The sequence below is a fragment of the Aquarana catesbeiana genome, linkage group LG04 (assembly GCF_042186555.1).
Source record: "Aquarana catesbeiana isolate 2022-GZ linkage group LG04, ASM4218655v1, whole genome shotgun sequence".
In the NCBI taxonomy this organism is placed as follows: Eukaryota; Metazoa; Chordata; class Amphibia; order Anura; family Ranidae; genus Aquarana; species Aquarana catesbeiana.
This window is the reverse complement of record NC_133327.1, coordinates 68,062,122-68,084,182: the sequence shown is the minus strand read 5'-3', so window position 1 is coordinate 68,084,182 and position 22,061 is coordinate 68,062,122. Positions and strand designations below refer to the sequence as shown.

Below are 22,061 nucleotides of genomic sequence, written 5' to 3'. Positions count from 1 at the left end.
TGAGGGTTTACAAACACTTTAAGCCTGAATTCACACTTACAGCGGGTTAGAAATCATGCGAGTTCAGCTGAACTCACATGATTTCATACCCGCACGTCAGTCCAACTTCGGGAGCGATTTCAGAGACATCTGTGCGGGTTGCTGCACAGATGTCCATACAAATCGCACCCCAAAGTCGCCAAAAGTAGTCCAGGAACTACTTTTGGGAATCACTGCGGCACCTCTCCGATTCGGACGGTGCCATTGCCAGCAATAGCCGCCGATTTGGCATGCGATTTGACATGCCAAATCGCATCAATGTGAACCTAGGCTAGGTGAACTTGTTTCTTTTTTTTGTCCTGCATGGACAAAGCACAGGTTCACTTTTAACCACTTGCCGCCCGCCATATAGAAATATGAAGTTGGCAAAGTGGTTGCGATATCCTGACAGGACATCATATGACGTCGCCAGGATATCAAGCCACTGCGCGCCCCCGGTGGCACGCATCGCGGCGATCGTTGTTGTGATGTGTAAGTCTGACACACCGCAACTCCGATCTAGGTAAAGAGTCTCTGACAGAGACACTTTACCACTTGATCAGCTGTGTCCAATCACGGCTGATCACGATGTAAACAGGAAGAGCCGTTGATCGGCTTTTCCTCACTCGCGTCTGACAGATGCGAGTAGAGGAAAGCCAATCGGCGGCTCTCCTGACAGGGGGGGTCTGTGCTGCTTGTTTATCAGCACAGCCCCCCCTCGGATGCCCACCCAGAACCACCAGGACCACCAGGGATGGCCACCACACTAGACCACCAGGGAAATGCCAATCTGTGCCATTGAAAAATGCCTGCCAGTGATGCCTATCAGTGCCGTCTATCAGTGCCACCCATAAGTACCCATCAGTGCAGCCTTTCAGTGCCCATCAGTGTCGCCTATCAGTGCCCATCAGTGTCGCCTTTCAGTGCCCATCAGTGTCGCCTATCAGTGCCCATCAGTGCCACCTATGAGTGACCATCAGTGCTGCCTATCAGCCCCACCTATCAGTGCTGCCTATCAGTGCCACCTATCAGTGCCCATCAGTGCCGCCTTATCAGTGCCCATCAGTGAAGGAGAAAACTTACTTATTTACAAAATTTTATAACAAAAACAAAGAAAATCTTTTTTATTCATTTAGCAAAAAATAAAAACCGCAGAGGTGATCAAATACCACCAAAAGAAAGCTCTATTTGTGGGAACAAAATGATAAAAATGTAGTTTGGGTACAGTGTAGTGTGACCGTTCAATTGTCATATAAAAAGTCACAGCGCTGAAAGCTGAAAATTGGCCTGGGCAGGAAGGTGCGAAAGTGCCCGGTATTGAAGTGGTTAAGTTCTGATGTCTAATTACACTTTAAAGATACTGTCTGATAAGTTGCTAAGCATTAGACCGTTGCCCATACTTATTATCCACTAAAGTAATTGAAGGATTTGGAGCTTGGAGGTATCTGATACTATGAGGCAGCATTGTTTTCTGGAAGTACAGTGTAGATCTGTGCTGTGAACTGTATCGGCCTCCATGGAGTAGAATGAAGTACAGCTCTGCCAGGACATTAATATTCCTCTAACATTTATGTCTTTCTCCTCCAGGGTAGCGCATTTATGAGAGATTATGATTCCTCCGAGTATGACCCGTTTATTAATCGCCTCTGCAAGCACTACCTCCGGGTAAGAGAGAACTAATAGGCCTTGTAAATGACTGTCCCTGGAGAGCAGCCTGGCAGCAAAGCTTTAACCATAAACACTCAGGAGTTTATACGACTACATAATGTGCAGATTGCTGTAACCACAGCAGCCAATCACATTTCAGTGTTGTATTGAGCCAAAGATTACTTCTGATTGGTTACTATGGTTTACAACAATTACCACCGAGAATACAACAGCACACACCTATCTGTGTGAGCTAAAGCTATATTGATATACCATTTAAAGTGTGGATATGCAGATACTAACAAATGCCAGTTCCTGCCAAGTCCTCTTGAAAAGCAAGTTGGCAATTTTTAGAATTGGTAAAGGTGAGCACCGGAGAATTTGTTTTCTCTCACTATACCTTCTATTTCCTAATGACAACAAGGTTGGTCATTCTAAAAGTGTTCTATGCTCTATAGTGGCATAAGTACAGTGATTCTAAAGCCTCAAGTTTTTTTTACCTTTTTTGCATTAAGGTAAAAGAAACCTTTTGTGCTGCAGATTCCCCCCCCCCCCCCTTATTTTTACCTTAGCCCGATCCAGCAACGTGCATGAGAGCAGCAGCTCTCGCCGCTGTCCGCTGTCTCCCTCCTCATTGGGCAGATTGATAGTAGCTCCTGCTGCTGTCAATCAAATGCTGTGACGAAGGAGCGAGGGCAAAATGCCCGGTCTGTGTCAATAGATGCAGACAGGGCAGCTCGGGAGTGAGCACACATGGGTTCCCGCATTCACCGAAGAAAAGAGGCCTGAAGCGCTGGCGGGGGACCCTGGAAAAGGAGGATCAGGGCTGCATAGAGCAGGTAAGTATACCATGTGTGTTATTTTAATTAAAAAATTCTAAAAATCTGTATATATTGGTAATAAATTGAAGTAGTATTAATCCCTCATTGTTTTTTTTTTTAGCCTAACACCTTGGGTACAAAAAAAAAAAAAAAACATTCCCCAGCAGTTTACAACTGCTGCTGGCTCCTGCTCTCTTAGTGCTGCTTCCCTGAACTTCTGGTCTACATGTGAAAGATGTTAGTGCATTCTCCAGTCAGTCTGTTAGATTGGGAAAGGGAGAGGGGAGGAATGGGGGCATGCCTTGCCATCTTAGAGTCTGGGTGTTTCTATTGATGCACACAGTGTAGGGAGACACAACTGTAGTCCCTGCATGCAAGGGTGGCTCCATAGGAAGCTGCAAGAGAAAGGAGCCACCCTGAAACCGGAAACATAGATAGGCAAGGATTACATTATAAAGAAGCTGCAGTAAGTTATTAAATCTGCTGCTAAAAGTGCCTAAAAACTGAGGGTTTAATATCAATTCAATTGTGGTGTTTCTATAATTCCTAGGCACTGGGATATAGTTTAGTAACTATGTTATTTCTTTTACATTTTTTGTTTCATGTAGGTTTCAACTCCAGTATTTAAGGACCCTCTCTTGCAGCAGTACCAGAAGAGGTATGAGGAGGAGAAGGTGGCTCTACACTGTGACACAGGTACCTCTGCACTGGGCACTAAGCCGTAATAACCAATCACTAAGCATCTTGCTATAGTATCACCATACAATATGAAAGGTATGGCGCTAACTCAAAAAGCCAAATTATAGATCATAAAAAGCAAAATTATGTATCATAAATTGTGATAGTCAGCATAAATCAAACAGTCCAAAAAATAAAAGTTCCATAAAAAATGACACAATCTTCACAGAACGATCCAATCACAGTGATTAACACACTTAACACGGATGCGGCTGACAGCAGGGATCCGTGTGTCCCTGTTCTCTGTTTCAGGACCAAATTTTTGCCTAAATTCGGACCTGAAACGGAGCCAAAGACGCACAGAACCGATGTGCAATCCGCTCCGCAGCTGCCCCAGAGATGTGTGAACTGGTTCCATTGAGAGCCAGGCACAGTCTCCTGTCATGCGAATTGGATGCGGGGAAACCCACATCCAATTCCCACTAGTGTGAACCCAGCCTTAAAGATAGGTGTCTACATTCATTTTCTTTAAACCGTGCTCCACCGCAAACAGTGTGTAAGAAATGCACACTCACCAACAGTCTAAACTAGATACGCTTTATAATAATTCCAGCTTCTTAATCATCAGCCCTTAGGGAGTTCCAGTACTAGTGATGGCTCTTAACTCCGGAACTGTCTCCATATATTATTCCAACAAAAATAGGACTCAGGAAAAGCATATTAAACTATAATTGTGTAGTAAGTTTATTAAAAGATGCAGATCAAAGAAATATAAAAAATGCGGTAAATTTTGCGGTAATCGCGTCATCAGGAAGTTTCCCAATGATGCGGTTACCACAAAATGCATAGAGGCTGCGCGTCTGCCAATACTGACCTCACTACCGGTATCCTGGTTCCCACAGTCGGCAATTTGGAACGCACACCACATCTTGAATAAATGGCGAGCGCACATTGAATTAACCTGTACATGTTGGTGCTGACTTATAGCACCATCAAAGTGCGCATTTTTTCTTTTCCTTTTTTTTTTTTATTTCTGTGGTCTGCATGTTTTAATAAACGTAATGCACGATAATAGTTTAATATGCTTTTCCTGAGTCCTATTTGTTGGAATAATATTTGGAGTCACTTCTGGAGTGACGGGAAAACCTGTCCCCGCTGGGAGAAGACAGTGATTATCGCTAACGGCTATAGCAGCCACTTGCAATAATTGGAAGCGAATCCGGCAGGATGGTTGTACCCAAGTTGATCGATCAGTCAACTTGGTACATTCAGCCTGCCCATTAACGGTTTGAATCTCGGGCGGTTCCTATCGAATCGGCCAAGATTCAAACCATGTATGGCCAGCCTTAGTGGCAATTGCAACCTAAAGGAGTTGTAAAGGCAGAAGGTTTTTTTTATCTCAATGCATTAAGATAGAAAGCCTTCTGTGTGTGGCAGCCTCCCCAGCACCCCCTAATACTTACCTGAGCCCCATCTCTGTCCAGCGATGTCCACAAATCCCTCGGCCTTTCTGGACTCTCCCTCCTGATTGGCTGAGACACAGCAGCGGCGCCATTGGCTCCCGCAACTGTCAATCAAAGTCAGTTAGCCAAGCAGGAAAGAGAGGGGGCGGGGCCGAATAGCAGCTCCTTGTCTGAATGGACACACGGAGCTGCAGCTCCGCTCGGGTGCCCCATAGCAAGCTGCTTGCTGTGGGGGTACTCAACAGGAGGGAGGGGCCAGGAGCAGCGAAGAGGAACCCTGAGAAGAGGAGGATCGGGGCTGCTCTGTGCAAAACCACTGCACAGAGCAGGCAAGTATAACATGTTTGTTTGTTTTGTCTTGTTTTTTTAAAACGACACTTTACAATCACTTAAGTATCTAAGAGCGGATTCTGTAACTTGAAGTGGTCAAGCGTGATTAACTGGAGCACACCTTGATGTCAGTGAAAGATAATCAACAAAGGGACACCTAGGGGGTTATTAACTAAAAAGTGCATTTGGAAGTGCAGTCGCTGTAGATCTGAGGGGGGACATGTTGGGACATTTAAAAAAAAAACATTTTTGCTTGCACATGATTGGATGATAGAAATCAGCAGATCTTCCCCTCAGATCTACAGCGACTGCACCTCCAAGTGCACTTGTAGTGCACAGTGGATCCGCCTTTAGTAAATCCATCCCCTAGTGTCAATAAGATATTAAGAGTAGAAAGGAACATGAGAAAGAAGGAGAGAAAAGGGATGGATAGCAAGGGGGAAGGAAAAGGAGTAAAGTGCGGATCCTGAAGACTTAATAGGGAGTTAATGGCTCTGCGGCCAAAGATGGAGTGACTGCAATAGAGTAGTAAAAGGGTAAAGCTGAAATTTGGGGAAAGATAATGTTCCACCCACGGTTGCCAGATTTTGGTGTGTTGTTACCCTATCCTTAACAACAGCTTCAATTTTAGCATGAATCATAGCAGATGTCACTCTGTTTTTAGTCTCAACAAGATTCAAATTTGGAGATTTCCAGGAGTGAGCTTTAGTCTGCTTGGCAGCCGTCGTTATTTGCAGTAACAGGGCGATTTGCACTTTGGTAAGTTAATCAGGCTTACGGTTCATAAGAGCCACTAGCGGGCCGAGGACTACCGGGTGTGTAAACAAAGTAGAGAAGATGTGAAAAATGTCTTCCCAAAAGGTGGCAACTATAGGACAGGACCACCATGTGTGGTGATGTGTGCCTAAATGTCAGGAGATTTTTCTCTAATTGAAAAGATATTCTTTTACTTCCTGGTGAGCCTAAAGGACAGGAAGTAATAGGAAATATCCCTATTGGGATGCAGGTGGCAAAAAAGCCCCTTTCCTAATCTAGCTAAAATTAAAACAAAAAAAAAAAAAAAAAGGTTGAGGTTTCAGATAAGCTTAAAAATTGGACTTCAGGTATTTACTACATTAATAAAATGCCCTCTCTCCCAGCTGATTAAGAATGTAATGCTTGTTTTGCCTAGGGGATATGATAACAGTGGTAAGAGTATTTCTTACCTTATTCATGGTCCTGTGGAAGCTGGTATTCTGGTCCTCCCCTCTCCATTACTGGGATGTAAGTGGGTACTGCTAAATCATTACCTACAATGCAGGACTGTTGGTGGCAGCTGATCTCGCATTGCATGTGATTACATCACTAAGAAGCATGGCAACAAGATTGGTTAAGGATTGCGCAGGTTTGGGCAAATTGGTGGGGCGAAAAACCACAGGACCAGAGATTAGGATAAGAAGTCTATTTTTTCTCATTCCCTAAAAAAAAAAACAAGCATTAAAGTGTTAGTCCACCTTTAGCAACAGTTTACAAAAAGCCCCCTATGCAATTCCAGATTCCCTGAATAGTACATACCAACACCCATCATTTTCAAATGCTTACTGGTTTTCCATTACATATGCAATCGTGGGGGGAACCTCTTCTCAGAAACTGATGGGTCCCCCTCTGTCCTGCCGATTGCAGGAAGAACTGGGCACTATAAGTGTGCGCCCCCAAGCGACCGCCCAAGCCAATTAAAACTGCATAGTTTCTCTATTTGCACTTAGGGCTGGTTTAACCTGGAACCCATGCATTCCTATGTGGTCCCTTGCATTCCAGTTTTGACAGCCTATTCAATTGCAAGATGCATTTGGGGTGTCATTAACAATTAATGCCACCCACGTGTGTCCCGCAAGGGCAATGCATTCATGTGCGGTAAATGTGCATGGAACACGCCAAACTCGCACTGCATTCTGGTGTGAAAGGGCTCTTTACACTTTAAATTCCTTTAGCTGGCAGGGGTGCATTTTAATGATTTTACGAATAACCCAAGATAGGGATTAAAGTGGTTCTTTAATCCCAGGTAAGTATGACATGTTTGGTATTTTAGAAAAAAACTGAAATCTTTAACATCACTTTTAGCTTATAATGGCATTCTCCTGAACATTTGGGCTTGATGTACTAATGTGTGAAACAATCCTGTTTCCAGTTAGCTCATCCAATTTGCACCACTCTAGTGTGCAGTCTCGTTAAAAAGTAAGCTTCTCAGCTCCATTCATCTCTATGTACACTTCGGTAAATCTGGATTTCTAAGCTTTGAAGTAAGAAAAAGGATGACAGTGCCAAACTTGTGTGCTGATCTGGTTTTCAAATATTCATCTTCTTCTAAAGGCAGGCTGTATTCAGCCAATGAGGTCAATGAGCTGAACCTTCAGAAACTTCCACAGGCTCCTCTGGGGCGTCAGACCATGAATGGGATCAAGTGGTTGAAGACTCCATTCGGTTACATTGAGAGTGACATCAGGGTAAAGAGCAGGTGAGTGTGCAACTCTGTCAAATCACAGAATCAACAGAGGCAGCCAGTGTGTTGCCTAGAATGAGAAACGTCGCAAATGCATATGGCAGAATTTGTTAAAGGGGTTGTAAACCCTCGTTTTTTTTTTCTTGCTTTAAATAACAAACATATCATAATTACCTCCACTGTGCAGTTAGTTTTGCACAGAGTGACCCTGTCATAGTGTTCTGGGGTCCCCCAACCGCGCTCGCAAATTGGGTAAAGAGCTCTTCCTGAGGGTTACTTTGCGGGTGCGCTCCCGAGTCCAGCATTTGTGTCCATAGACACAGAATGCTGGAATCGGCCCTGCTCCCCAGCGCCCACGTCATTGCATTTGATTGACAGCAGTGGGAGCCAATGGCTGCACTGCTATCAATCTATACGATCAAGAGCCGAAAACCCCGGCCAGAGAGGTAAAGCACGTCTCCGGCGGGGGAAAGAACAAGCTCAGGTGAGTAAAATGAGGGGGCTGGGGGGCTAGTCAGTGAGAGAAGTTTTTTCACCTTAATGCATAGGATGCATTAAGGTGAAAAAACACGAGGGTTTACAATCCCTTTAAGTGTTCCCTGTAAATCGAATAGCTGAACATTGCTTACAATCTGTATTCTTTAATTCTGCTCATTATAGTATAGATTTTATATAGTAATTATGTTCTGCTCTGGCAAGGTATGTTCTTGAGGAGAAAAACTGCTATATACTGTGTGTATATACTACTAGGTTCGTATATATTTGGACCCTGGCACAATTGTAGTTTTTTTCACTGTGTTCTATGATATACTCAAAGAAAAGGATTTTACAGATAAACCATTAACCCTAATGTCTTAATCATACATCAAAGGACTTCACATTCATGACTACTTAGGATGTGCTAAAGCAGTAAAGATGAAGGGTGCCACCACAGCCACAAGTCCAGCACACTCAAAACCCCCAAAAAACACAACTGGGTGAACCTCACAACAATGCTACTTGCAATACCTTCTGCCCAAAATTGGCATCTGCAGGGGCATGAACACAGTAAACGTGTGAACAGAAGAGCAGGTAGCAGCTTTACAAATTTGAAAAACTGCTGAACACCTGGTGAAATGGGCCTGGACAAGGAAGGAGGAACCTTGTTTTTGATACCATAGATTTGAGTATTAAGCTGATGAATCCACCTAGAAATAGTAGATTGAGAGGCAGCCTGACCCATGCGGTAACCCTCAGGCAAAACAAGCAGGAAAACAGACTGTCAAAATTAACCTGTAGACTTTGGTTAAATTCCTACAGCTCTATTTTGCCAAATGTCATATTGTTTGTACTATGTAAAACCTTCAATAAAAACATTAAAACAAAAAAAAATTCCAACAGCTCATACAACATTCAAAGAGCATCCTTCTCCTCAGGATTTGGAAAAAAAGATGGCAACACAACAATGTCCTGCTTCTCGTGCAATGAAGAAACCACTTTAGGTAGGAAAGAAGACTGCGGTCTCAACACAACCTTATGCTGGTGGAGAACCAGACAAGGCTCTTTTCAGGAAAATGCAGCCAAATCTGATACTTGTGAGCTGAGGTAATGGCTGCCAAAATTGTAGCCTTGTGCAAGGAGCAATAAGGGAGTCTCTCACAGGTTCAAAAAAAGAAGTCTGAAAAACAGACAACATCAAGTTAAGGTTCTGCAGAGACCAGGATGCACAGGGAGATCATTTTGCCTTATACTTTGCACAAAGGCTTTCACAAAGAAATAGGTCTCTGAAAAAGAACACCTAAGGCCAAGATGTGTGCCCTGATGGCTCTCAATGCCAAAACAACTCCACACCAGACCAGAAAAAGCTGAAATGCTCCCCACGACATTCAGTCTGGAAACTTATGAGCCTCACACCTGGTGAAAAAGGCTCCTCATGTACTGTGGTACAGCTTCCTGGATGGTGACTATCTTGCAGTGAAGAGGGTAGGGATGGCAGAGTCAGAAACACCCCTATTTCTCAGGGCTTGGGCTTTACCAGCCCCAATCAGTCCTTTTGACAGCAAATCTGGAAGAGCCCACGGCTCATCTGCTAAGACATCCACAATGTCTACATACTACGTTCTTCTTGGCCAAGCAGATGCTAGAGGAATCACCCAAATGTCGAATGCCTTTGTCCTGTGCAACAGGTGAAGAAGAAGCTGAAGTGGAAGGAAAGCATAGATAAGGTAAAATTAACCCCAAAGAGTTATCAGTGCATCTACTGCAAACACTTGAGGACCCCTGTGGAGGGGGCTGGAACCTGAAGTTCTGCCAAAGATGAGATCAGGTCCACGTCTGCCTGAGCAGCACAATTTTTTTTTATCTCTACTTGATGGATGATGAATGCCAGAGTCACGGCATCATTCAATTGCACTCTGTCAGGGAGTCCCAGAAGGCAGGCAGACAGACCATTGTAGAAAAGCCAGCCAAATCGACCAAAGTTCCATGATGTTGATTGGCAACTTCTGCTCCCCTGACAACCATGTTACCTGAACACCTCCACAGCCTGACAGGCTGGCATCCATTGTCAAGACCTTCTACTTCATCAGAAGAATGTACCAGCATCTGCATGGAGATCAAACATTCCAGAGCCAATCTCGTCTTGGAGTCGGATGCATCAGTAGATCCAAGGATTTCTGACGTTTGTCTCATACTGACAGGCTTTTGAGCTGAAGAGCTGTAGTAAAACCGAGCATAGGGGCCTGCACCAAAAGTAGCTACCATCTTTACCAGTATCTTCATGCAGTCCCAAATCAAGAAACTTTTCCGCAACCTCTGGGAGCCCACCTGGTATTGAAAAGGCAGGCATTTCTCTTGCGGGAGCAGTAACCTTTACCCACACCAAATCAAGGACTAAGGCCAAGTACTTCAGACGTTGACTTCAAACTCAAGAACCCAAGACTTACTTCTGAAAGTTTCAGCACCTAACTGAACAGTTCCAGGACCTGTACTGTCTGCTGGATGTTCAAAGTCATCTTTTGAGCTGATTGCTTCCTGAGGAGCGGGATACCCCAGGTCCTCAACAACCCCAGGACTGTGACCTCCAACTCCTTGGTGAACACCCCGGGTGCTGTGGACTGGTTGAAAAGCAATGCCACAAACTAATAGTGGTGATCCCTCCACTGCGAATCACAGAAACCACTGGCGAGGCTGGAAAATCAGGATGTGTACTTAGGCATCCTTAATATCCACTGACATCAGAAGGTCCCCTTGATGAAGCAAAACAGTCACCGATCTGGTGTATTCCATCCTGAAACTTGTAGACACCCAGAATATGCTAGGTATCAGTTTGGCTTGGAAACCATACCCAGGTTTTAAGAGAAGCTGTGTGTCCTTCTACCCCCTCCTGTACGGGCGTGATGGCCCAGAGTTGTAAAGGTCACCATTTTTTGTGGATCCAAACATACACTTTAGGGCATAAAGCAACAAAGCTCCAGCTTGTAGCCTTTGCACATCATGCTGCAGACCCAGGACTGTAAAAAAAAAAAAAAGGGATTTGGGATGTGCTGAGAGCAATAGAACGTGCTTTCTTGGACTCAGAAGTCACAGACAGGACAGTCTCTGACTTTTAGGGTCCAAAAAAAAAAAAAAAAGAACTTTCTATTGCCCTGAGCCTCCTCCACATCTCCAAAATCCTTTTTTTGCTGATGTGATGCATCTTCCTGTTAGAGGGTGGCTACATGTGTTCTCCATGGTCCCACTGTATGTTGGAACATAGCCACCCCCTCTTTCTTATTCCCGAGATGGACTAGGGACTATAGACTGTGGGATGTGTAGTGTGCATAGAGCAATGCACATGACCACAGCCAATGTGCACTACTGGTTTCTCCCTGAACAATTGTTTCTTTACCTCTATATTATAAAAATATTTGTCATATCTCCTGATCACATTGGACATCACTGAAGCAGGGAGGTATATAATCCTCAAAGTGTGTTTTAAACCAAAGGTCTACTTCCCCAGGAGGAGCAAGGAATCTGAACATTATAATAACATAGTATCATAATTTGGTTATAAAAACATTAGGAGTGTTTGTGTCAGTGCACCAAACCCCCCCCCCCCCAACTTCTGTACTTCTGTCTGTATAAAACCATGATTTGCTGAGGGTTAATACTGTAGGTATGTGAAACCCATTAAGGGAGCGACCACAAGCCAGAACACCTGTGTGGCAAGTCAACCCATTATAGACAAGTGTCCTAATACTTGCTGTGCCTGGTACCCAATGGAGAAACTACTGAAGCTGTGCAGGGTTGTGGCAGTATAACGCTGAATTGCTGGAGCCAATCTGTTTAGTGGTGTACCAGGGGCCTTCAAATACACGTCTCCTTGTGAATTGGTAAAATTGTGCATTTGCGTGTGCAGACGCGAAACATGGTTGCTGGACAGCCCAGATTGAGCTCTATCAATGCTATATGTCACTCCACACAAAAAATTGGCCATAACACCCCCAGACAGAGGATACAACTTGAGGGCCATCGCTCAACCATAGCAGAGGCATTTCAGGGCAGGAAGGCCTAATCTTCACTCTTCAAAGTGGGTGCATGGCACCCAGCCTTCAGGGACTTTACTCCCCTAGACTTGTGAGGTCAGCAGACACATTGTATCTCAGAGATTGCTGCCCACAGGATCCAGCCCCGACTGGCAACATTCACATTCTGGATCTAGGCACAGTCACTCTTGGTTGTTGTGACCAATACAGACAAAGCCGTTCCCTACCTCAGTAAGGACATTAGAAAAAGGCCAGGAACTGAGGAACTAAGCCTCTGAAAGAAAATCTTCAGAGAGACATTTGTAGGCTAATCCATTACCTAAGGATACTAGTTAAAAACCGAGACTTAGCTGAGCTGCGAAGGGTTATGCCTGGGTCTTTTCACCTGTAGATGGCAGCCAGCCCCAAATAGTCATGAATATGAAGACCTCTGTGTTCTGTGATGTACGATTAAGAAAAGTGACAATTATAAATAAATCATGGTTAGAACTAGGACTCCATGGAGCATGACCCTGGTAGAGATTGCTGCATCTGCTACTACACCACTGTTTTAACTTCCTGTTTGAGATATATTATATCTGTTTAATTGTAGACAGAGGGTGAGAGGATCTGTTAACCAAGGAACTTTGGACTTCAAGACATGGGCCGATACCAAATACCCACCTGAGATCTTCAACACCGAGAGGAACATCTGTCATAAGAGGAAGTTTTCAGTTAAAACATCTTCCATGCCAGCATATTCCAAGCAATGGGGTCCAGACCACAGAGTCACGATGATCACAATATAGAGCATTTGGTTATAGGCTGGTGAGGTGGTGGGTATGGTTTGGTGTTGGTGGGTGCAGCATTATGTTTAGTGAGTGGAACTGTATTTCTATATTAGAGCTGAAACAACTAATCAACTATTTTCATAATCGATTAGTTGGTCAGCCAATTAGTTGGCCTGCATGCAGAATGCATTATTTCTTTACATATCAGAAAATACAGCTCAGTACACTGTTTATACATGTCAGTAAGTGCTTTTGTACTGTAAAGGGCAATTATTTTTTGTTCACCCCATCATGGCAGGTTATAAAAAAAAAAACAAAACATGCTTTTGCTACTAAATGTCTTATGCTGGCCATACATGTATCGATTTTTGGACGAGAATATTCACAAGAATATTCGTACAAAATTTCTTTGTAAATTCGATGAATGAATGAATGAATGATGTTCGAAAATTTCTCTTGCTTTTAACATTCAACTTTAAAATCAATGTAGTTTCTGAACGAAAACCACATACACTGTCCGAAAAATGTGTTTGATCGGGAAAAGTTTTCTATTCTGCTCCTTTGAATTTTCTCATCAACGTGGTTGAAAACGAACGTCAATTTGAACCCACTAACGATTAGAAAATCGACCAAACATTCTTAAAATGAAAATTTTTGAAGGAACAATTAGTGTATGGCCAGCAAAAGTGACAGTAGGTGCAGGTAGCTTGTATCATTCTACCTGCCTCTGTCAAGAGAGTTTGTCATGCATAAGATACTACAATCCTGTCTGAAAATCTGCAAAACAGCGTTTTAGGTCTTTTTACATTTTTTTCTTTGAATAAAAAATTGGATCGGATGGTCTGTACCAAATTCAACCTCTAATAGTATACACTGTACATCTCTTCTGTCTGTTATTCTCAGAGTGGATTAGAATTATTTTTTACCTAACCAGCTGGTTATTTACAGTATATTTACCATTGCACATGGATAATCAAGGATAAATTGCCCTTTTTTTTAAACTTTACATATTAACTACCGTATATACTTGAGTATAAGCCGAGTTTTTCAGCACATTTTTTTGTGCTGAAAATGCCCCCCTCGGCTTATGCTCGAGTCAAGCACTTTTCTGCAGCAGAGAATGACATTTTCCGAACCGACTTTGGGGTCCTGTATCTCGGGGCCACTTGGTGCTAGGAACCCCAGATTTGGTGTGCAAACTAGCACTACAACATATCCAAAGCTGGGATTCCTAGCACCAAGTGACCCCGAGATACGGGGCCCCAAAGTCAGTTAACTGTGTCCATCTGCAGCAATGTCATTTCGGGACCCTTTGGGTCCAGAGACCCCAAATTTTGGCTGCAGATAGGGGGCATCTAGGAACCCTTAATGACCAAGTTTGAAGTTTGGGGGACCTATGGCTGCAAATGGGCACAGTGAGGCTGCAAATGGGCATTGTTGACCCTCTTTTCCCACTTACAGTAGCTGCGCATTTCTGACCCTAGGCTTATACTCGAGTCAATAAGTTTTCCCAGTTTTTTGTGGTAAAATTAGGTGCCCCGACTTATATTTGGGTCAGCTTATACTCGAGTATATAGGTAAATTATACACCACACTTTTTTAGAGGTTTTTATCCGATAAATCCAAACATTAATCGGCCAGCTAATCGATTATGAGAATAATCGTTAGTTGCAGCCCTAATTTATATATGAGCAGGTAAAGAAAATATCCTCCCTCATACAATCATTGATAACACTGGTGCCAGGGGTTGTGTGCGTTCAAAGCACCAAAGAAGCCAATGTGCTTGAGGAAGGGAGAGTCGAAGGTTTCCACCCCTTTTCAGAATTCCTAAATTCTATAGGGTAATTCTAACGGAACAAGGGGCATCTGCAGATTATCCTGTATAGGCTAAACACAAATAGTGGGCCAAACTGTCCATTCATGTCTATGCTGCAAGTGGCCTTGAAGGCAGTCAGATGCCTCTCCAACTATCCCATGATGTTCATGTTTAGCTCTATATCTTAACAATGAAAAAGTTAGGGGGATCTTGCAAAGAGGGATGAAAACACCACCACTTTATGTTCCAAGGTCTAGGTAATTTGTTTTATTTGCTATAGTCTATTGTCTGTGTATACTGTTTTCTTTGTCTTAAACCCCTGCATGGGTGTTTCGCTTGTTATGTTACTTCGGAATTTAATAAAAAATATTGAAACAGAAAACACCCCCACTAATTTTTTAAGGCAGTGGGGAATGTGGTCACCCCAAAACAGGAAGTCCTGTGGCTACAACACTGACTTGCTTACTTTTTTTTTATTCTTTATTTTCAGCGACAAAATACCAGAAAAATCAAAACGTGTATGATGTCATTTGTGGATATTATCCACTGTCGCACGGTGGGAGGTGATGGGGACTGTGCTGGGATACACACCCTAGCTGCATTGATGAGATGTCTCAGAGAATGTAGGAATTTACATTTATAGAAGGAGCTAAGGTGCAGGAGGCAGGCTGCTGGGTTCTGTTTCAGGGACAAGTCCGTAAGATCGTCAGTCAGGGCGCATACATCCTGCCAAAAAAGATTGGATCCTCTGACACAACCAAAAAAATGTATGGAGAATTGAACCCCTGGCCAGGCCACATCCCCAGCAATTGGGGCTGACACCAGGGAACATGCAGTACAGCCCAACAAGGACTCTGTACCACCGAGCTAAAAGCTTGTACCCACTTTTGCAACCTAGTGGAAATACTTAGGTTTAATAAAAAGAGGATAAACTTTCTCTGTTCAGGTGTTAATTGTAAATCAAGATCCTTCTCACAGGCAGCAAGGAAATGGGGGGACATAGTCCTCCCGAGGGGTCACTAGATCAGTGTAGGCCACAGAAGGACTGTGCCTAATAGAAGTGGTAAAGAAATGCATTCCCATTTGAAAAAAGTGGAAGTATAGAAGCTGGTGGACCCAACTTGCTCACATTTAAAGGATCCCTGGAGGTGAAAAAAAACCCCAAAACTGCATAGGGCCTCATGCACACTTGATGTTTAGCCCCTGTGCGTAGGATTCTGGCTTTTTTTTATGAGCAGATGGCATAAGTGTATCTTATGGCCCTGCTACAAGCAGCCTGTAAAAGTCTATGCTGAAAAATGTGATGGCAGTACTAACGTTTTGGGCTGAGTTCACACCATATTGAATTGGATGCGGTTTTCCAGCATCCAATTCGCAATAGCAGCAGATTTTGACCAGCTCTCTATGAAGCCGGTTCACATCTCCGCAGCAGGTCCGGTGCATCTTTTGGTCTGTTTCAGGTCCAAATTCAGTCCAAAATTCGGGCTGAAATCGGACCTGAAACGGTGAACCAGGACGCACTGGACCCCTGCTGTGAGACGGATGCGGGGATGGTGTGAACCCAGCCTAAGGGTCATATGCGCCAAATGCTAGAATGTAGACTTTGTGCATTCCAGGCATTCGTTCCAGGGGGCATACAGCCCTCAATGTTAGTACCAATAGGTACAGCGTCCAGCAGAAAATTTTTCTTAGGCTCTCATAGATTTTTACAGGCTGCTGGCAGTGGGGCTGGATGGTGCACCTGTGCCTTTCGACCCATACAAAAACACAAGAATCTCAGGCACAGGGGCTAAATGGCCAGTGTGCATAAGGTCTTAAGGAGCCACAGGGACAAGGGAAAACATTTATTTAAGGATCTCTTATGGTTAACGTACCTTTGAAACCATTGCGTCCAGTACATGCTGTTTTTAATCATCTTTCATGTAAGTGCATTACCTTCATTAAATCCTGGTTAAAAAGGTTTAGTACGGTTGGAGTGAAAGAAACCTAATGTCTTCCCCGGTGGTGGCTTGAAGCTTTTGTTAAGTGGACCTCTTTATAGACGTGGAGTATCCCAGATATACAAGCCTATGTTGACCCTGCGTAATAGGTGGTCGACGCTTTTGGTAAGGGCACATCCTATTTTTTGGTGGTGGTCTCACAAGGTGGAGGAAGTTGGTGACACAACAGTCAAACTTTTCTTTTTGTCACGTTTTGTGACTCTTGGACTGGTTTGCAATACATGGGCCGGACCACCTGTGCACTAAATATAAGATTAAATGAATATATAGCAAATATCCGTAGTGGATATAAAAACCACAGTGTATCCAGACACTAAGATTTAACACACGTTAGGGACCCAGCTGGAACATTATTTATGGGCATAGACAGTTTCACTCCCTATTGGAGGGGTAGCCTTAAAGTTAGGGAGCTGTCAAGAATAGAAACTAAATGGATTTTTCTTCTCAAGTTATGTTCCACATGGGTTAAATGTTGATTGGGACGTCAACTGTTTCTTGAATAATTCTTAATATAATTTTGTCTTTCACCAATATTTTAAGATAACCTTATATAGTTCGAGAATAGTCATTTTTATCTCATTTAATTTTATTCTTATTGTATTATCATTATAATTTGTTCCTGTATTTATACTATATTGTTCATGGGCCCGGATCCACCTTTTACCTGTGTGGTTTCATTAATCTTGTACAGGATGTGGCCGATATCGTTGGGAGGGAGCTGCGGTGTCAGCACTTCCTATTTATTGGATCATGTAAGCGATGTCTTTTTGTGATAGGTCTGTGTGGCGAATTCCCATTTTCATGGCTGACGTCATGACTGGCCATAATGAGGCTTGGTTGTCTGCATTGAACCGCAGGAGGATTCTGTGGCCAGAGGGAGGCTTGGTCACACAGAAAGAACCACACAGAATGAGGGGTGGAAACGAGGCTTTGACCTACAGAGAGGATACTTATAGCGATGGTGGGGAAAGACGCCTATGTCCCGGAAGACGTTCGATTAGTGACGAAACCGGTCGGGCAATAGTGTAATTTCCTGTCATCGCAATTGGAGGATACACCTTTGAAACCATTGCGTCTAGTACATGCTATTTTTAATTGTCTTTCATGTAAGTGCATTACCTTCACTAAATCCTGGTTAAAAAGGTTTTACACTATTGTGGCGTTTGTCTCTCATTTGGGGTATATGACCTGATATCATGATTGGAGTGAAAGAAACCTGATGTCTTCCCCGGTGGTGGCCTGAAGCTTTTGTTGAGCGGACCTCTTTACATACGTGGAGTATCCCAGATGTACAAGTCTATGTTGACCCCCCCATAATAGGTGTTCGACACTCTTTGGTAAACACCTATTATGGTGTTCAACATCCTATTTTTTGGTGGTAGTCTCACAAGGTGGAGGAAGTTGGTGACAACAGTCAAACTTTCACTTTTTGTCACGTTTTGTGACTCACTTGTTTCATATAATTCTTTTATTGCTTTTCTTTATTTAGCACAACATACCTATTTACGTAACGTACACTTAATCATCTCTGGTATGTAGTTATATTGACCAAGTTGCTGCACAAATCAGGCATGTGCTTTATATAATAATTTGAGCATGGGTACCCACATCTTTGGATACTGGACTATAATGTAAACTTATTAGGCCAACACATACAATGCTGTGAAAAAGTATTTGCCCCCGTTCTTATTTTTTCATTTTTTGCATATTTGTCACACTTAATTTACTATTACACAAAGATAACCCGAGAAAATACAAAATGCAGTTTTTAAATGATGGTTTCATGTATTAAGGCAAAAAAGCTGTCCAAACCTTCCTTGCTTTATGTGAAAAAGCAAACCTAATAACTGGTTGTGCCACCCTTGGTGGCAACAACTGCAATCAAGCGTTTGCGATAACTGGCAATGAGTCTTTCACATTGCTGTGGAGCAATTTTGGCCCACTCTTCTTTGCAGAATTGTTTTAATTCAGCCACATTGGAGGGTTTTCCTGCATGAACAGCCTGTATAATGTCATGATACAGCATCTCATTTGGATTTAAGTCCAAGCTTTGACTAGGCCACTCCAAAACCTAAATTTTGCTTTGTTTGAACCATTTGGAGGTGGACTTGCTGTGGACTTGCTGTTGTGTTTTGGATCATTGTCCTGCTGCGTAACCCAAGTGCACTTGAGCTTGAGGTCACGAATTGATGGCCGGACATTCTCCTTTATGATTTTCTGGTAGAGCTCAGAATTCATGGTTCCATCAATTGTGGTAAGTCGTGTAAGGTGAAAAATCTGCTCTGCCCCGGATCTTTAAGAAAGAAAATTAATATATAAAAATAGTAATGAAAAAAGTAAAAATGGTTGGAATGTAGATGATAAAATCAAATGTGACCATGTGTTAGGGGCTGCAACTCAAATAGCCTGAATATTCAGCTCATAAATTTGTGGATCAAGTAAAATTGCACAACCAAATAAAATATATCTGAAAAAACAACTACAAATTAAATAGTGTGTGTATTCAAGTCCATAATACTGCTCCAATAAATAAACCATGATGTTGAACACTCAGGATGGGACTTGATACTTCAGTTAGGTAAACATGATAAGAGAAGCCGCTTACCAGATAAGGTGGATCTCAAATTATAGAGATCATACTCGCTCAGTAAAAGATCATTCAACTTGTGAACACTCCTCCTTAACCACTTTAAGACTGGGCCTCTTTTTCAGACTCGGTGTTTACAAGTTAAAAACACGTTTTTTTGCTAGAAAAATGTATAATGTTTGGGGGGTTCTAACACCCTAGAAAATAAAATGGCGGTCATTAAAATACTTTTTGTCACATCGTATTTGCGCAGCGGTCTTACAAGCGCACTTTTTTTGGAAAAAAATAAATTTTTTGAATAAAAAAAAAAAAAAAAGACAACAGTAACGTTAGCCCAATGTTTTTTATATTGTGAAAGATAATGTTACGCCGAGTAAATTGATACCCAACATGTCATGCTTCAAACTTGCACCCGCTTGTGGAATGGCGTCAAACTTTTACCCTTAAAAATCTCCATAGGTGACGTTTAAAAAATTCTACAGGTTGCATGTTTTGAGTTACAGAGGAGGTCTAGGGCTACAATTATTGCTCTCGCTCTAACGATCGTGGCAATACCTCACACGTGGTTTGACCACCGTTTTTATATGCGGGCGCTACTCACGTATGCGTTCGCTTCTGCGTGCGAACTCGTCAGGACGGGGTGCTCTAAAAATTTTTTTTTTTTGATTTATTTTTACACAGTTAAAAAAAAAAAAAAAAAAAAAATATTGGGTCACTTTTATTCCTATTACAAGGAATGTAAACAACCCTTGTAATAGAAAAAAGCATGACAGGTCCTCCTAAATATGAGATTTGGGGTCAAAAAGACCTCAGATCTCATATTTAGACTAAAATGCAATAAAAGTAAAAAAATAAATAAAAATTTGTCATTTGAAAAAAATGACAACAGAAAAATGTGCCTTTAAGATGTATGGGTGGAAGTGACGTTTTTACGTCGCTTCCGCCCTGCTATGGAATGGAGACGGGTGGGGGCCATCTTAGTCTCACTCGTCTCCATACCCAGCCACGGACCTGCCTCTGCTGACGGCTCTGGTAAACGGCGGAGGGCGTGGGAGAGCGGTGGGGGGGGGGCCTCTCCTGTCACCGATAACGGTGATCTCGCGGCGAATCCGCCGCAGAGAACACCATTATTGTTAACCGAACCACCGCCTGAAGAGATGGATACTCTGGTTGTGGCAGCAGCTGCTGCCATTACCAAGATATCCCTCTTCAAAGCCAGGATGTATATAGTCGTGCGGCGGTCGGTAACTGGTTAATAGCTTCGTTCCCAGTCGATGTTTTGCACGGGGAAACGCTTTGTGTGGAGCACCAGTTCTTGACGTCACCATGCACCGGCTGGCTTGAGGCACGGCTGTTTGAAAATCGTTTCATTGTCTTTGGATGTCAGTGCCTGTAAAGCTTTTAAAAAAACTTTTAAACAGGAGTACTGCACCATGAAGCCTCCTCTTCTTTTTATCTTGTGATACATCCCAATGCTGGAGACTATTAAGGAGTTGCCATCGCATTTGTAAGGAGTATCATAGAGTACAGGAGCCTGCTGTACCGGAAGGGATACCGGCTTTAGAGGAGTCCCAGGAGGAGTGTTCACAAGTCGAATGATCTTTTGCTGAGTGAGTTTGACCTCTATAATCTGAGATCCACCTTATCCGGTAGGCGGCCTCTCATATTTACTGAGCAGAAGTATCAAGCTCCACCCTGAGTGTTCAACATCACGGTTTATTTATTGGAGCACTATATGGACTTGAATACACACACTATTTAATTTGTATTTGTTTTTTCAGATAAATTATGGTAAATCATCCAGGTCCTGAAGCTGCAAAGCAGCCCCAGACCATCACGCTACTACCACCATGTCTGACTGCTGGTATGATGTTCTTGTTATGAAATGCTGTATTAGTTTTATGCCAGATGTAATGGGACGCACACCTTCCAAAAAATTTTTTGTCTCATCAGTCCACAGAATATTTGCCTAAAAGTCTTGGGGATAATCCAGATGTTTTTTGGTAAATGTGAGATGAGCCTTTGTGTTATTTTTGCGGTGGCTTTGGCCTTGGAACTCTCCCATGGATGACATTTTTGCCCAGTCTCTTTCCTATTGTTGAATCATGAACACTCATCTTACCTGAGGCAAGTGAGGCCCTGCAGTTCTTTAGATATTGCTATTATTATTATATAGGATTTATATAGCGCCAACAGTTTACGCAGCGCTTTACAACTTGAGGGTAGACAGTACAAATACAATACACTTTAATACAGTAGGAATCAGAGGGCCCTGCTCCTTAGAGCTTACAATCTAAGAGGGAAGGTCAAGAGATACAAGAGGTAATAACTGTGGGTGATGTGCTGATTGAGATGATAAATGTACAGTTGTTAGGTGGGGGCCAGATAGGCTTCTCTGAAGAGATGAGTTTTCAGGGATCATCTGAAAGTGGATAAAGTAGGAGAAAATCGGACGGATTGGGGTAGAGCATTCCAGAGGATGGGAGAGGCTCTGGAGAAATCCTGAAGGTGAGCATTGGATGAGGTGACAAGGGAGTTTGAGAGCAGGAGGTCTTGGGAGGAGCGAAGAGAACGATTAGGTTGGTATTTTGAGACTAGGTTAGAGATGTAGCTGGGGGCCAGGTTGTGGATGGCTTTGTAAGTTATAGTTAGTATCTTGAATTTAATTCGGTGACTGAGTGGCAGCCAATGGAGGGATTGGCAGAGGGGTATAGCAGACGCTGAGCGGTTTGTGAGGTGGATAAGTATGGCAGCAGCTTTCATGATGGACTGAAGTGGGGATAGCCTATTTAGAGGTAAGCCAATGAGGAGGGAGTTGCAGTAGTCGAGGCGGGAGATGACCAGGGAATGGATTGGAAGCTTTGTGGTGACATTGGTTAGGAAGGGGCGTATCTTAGAGATGTTGCGGAGATTGAGGCAGCATCAAATATCGTGAGCTCAGTTTTGG

The 22,061-nt window shown here is 43.0% G+C and overlaps 1 protein-coding gene across 1 annotated transcript in view; it reads left to right on the top strand.

Annotated features, from left to right (window-relative positions):
• Positions 1-17,681, top strand: part of LOC141139310 (protein FAM228B-like) — a 56,501-nt gene extending 38,820 nt beyond the window's left edge. The window contains exons 6-9 of the mRNA XM_073625298.1: positions 1,606-1,683; positions 3,095-3,182; positions 7,307-7,451; positions 12,534-17,681. Coding sequence (XP_073481399.1) covers positions 1,606-1,683; positions 3,095-3,182; positions 7,307-7,451; positions 12,534-12,729 — 507 coding nt within the window. The 3' untranslated portion in view covers positions 12,730-17,681. The remainder of the gene's footprint in view (positions 1-1,605; positions 1,684-3,094; positions 3,183-7,306; positions 7,452-12,533) is intronic.
• The last annotated feature ends 4,380 nt before the right edge of the window (positions 17,682-22,061 follow it).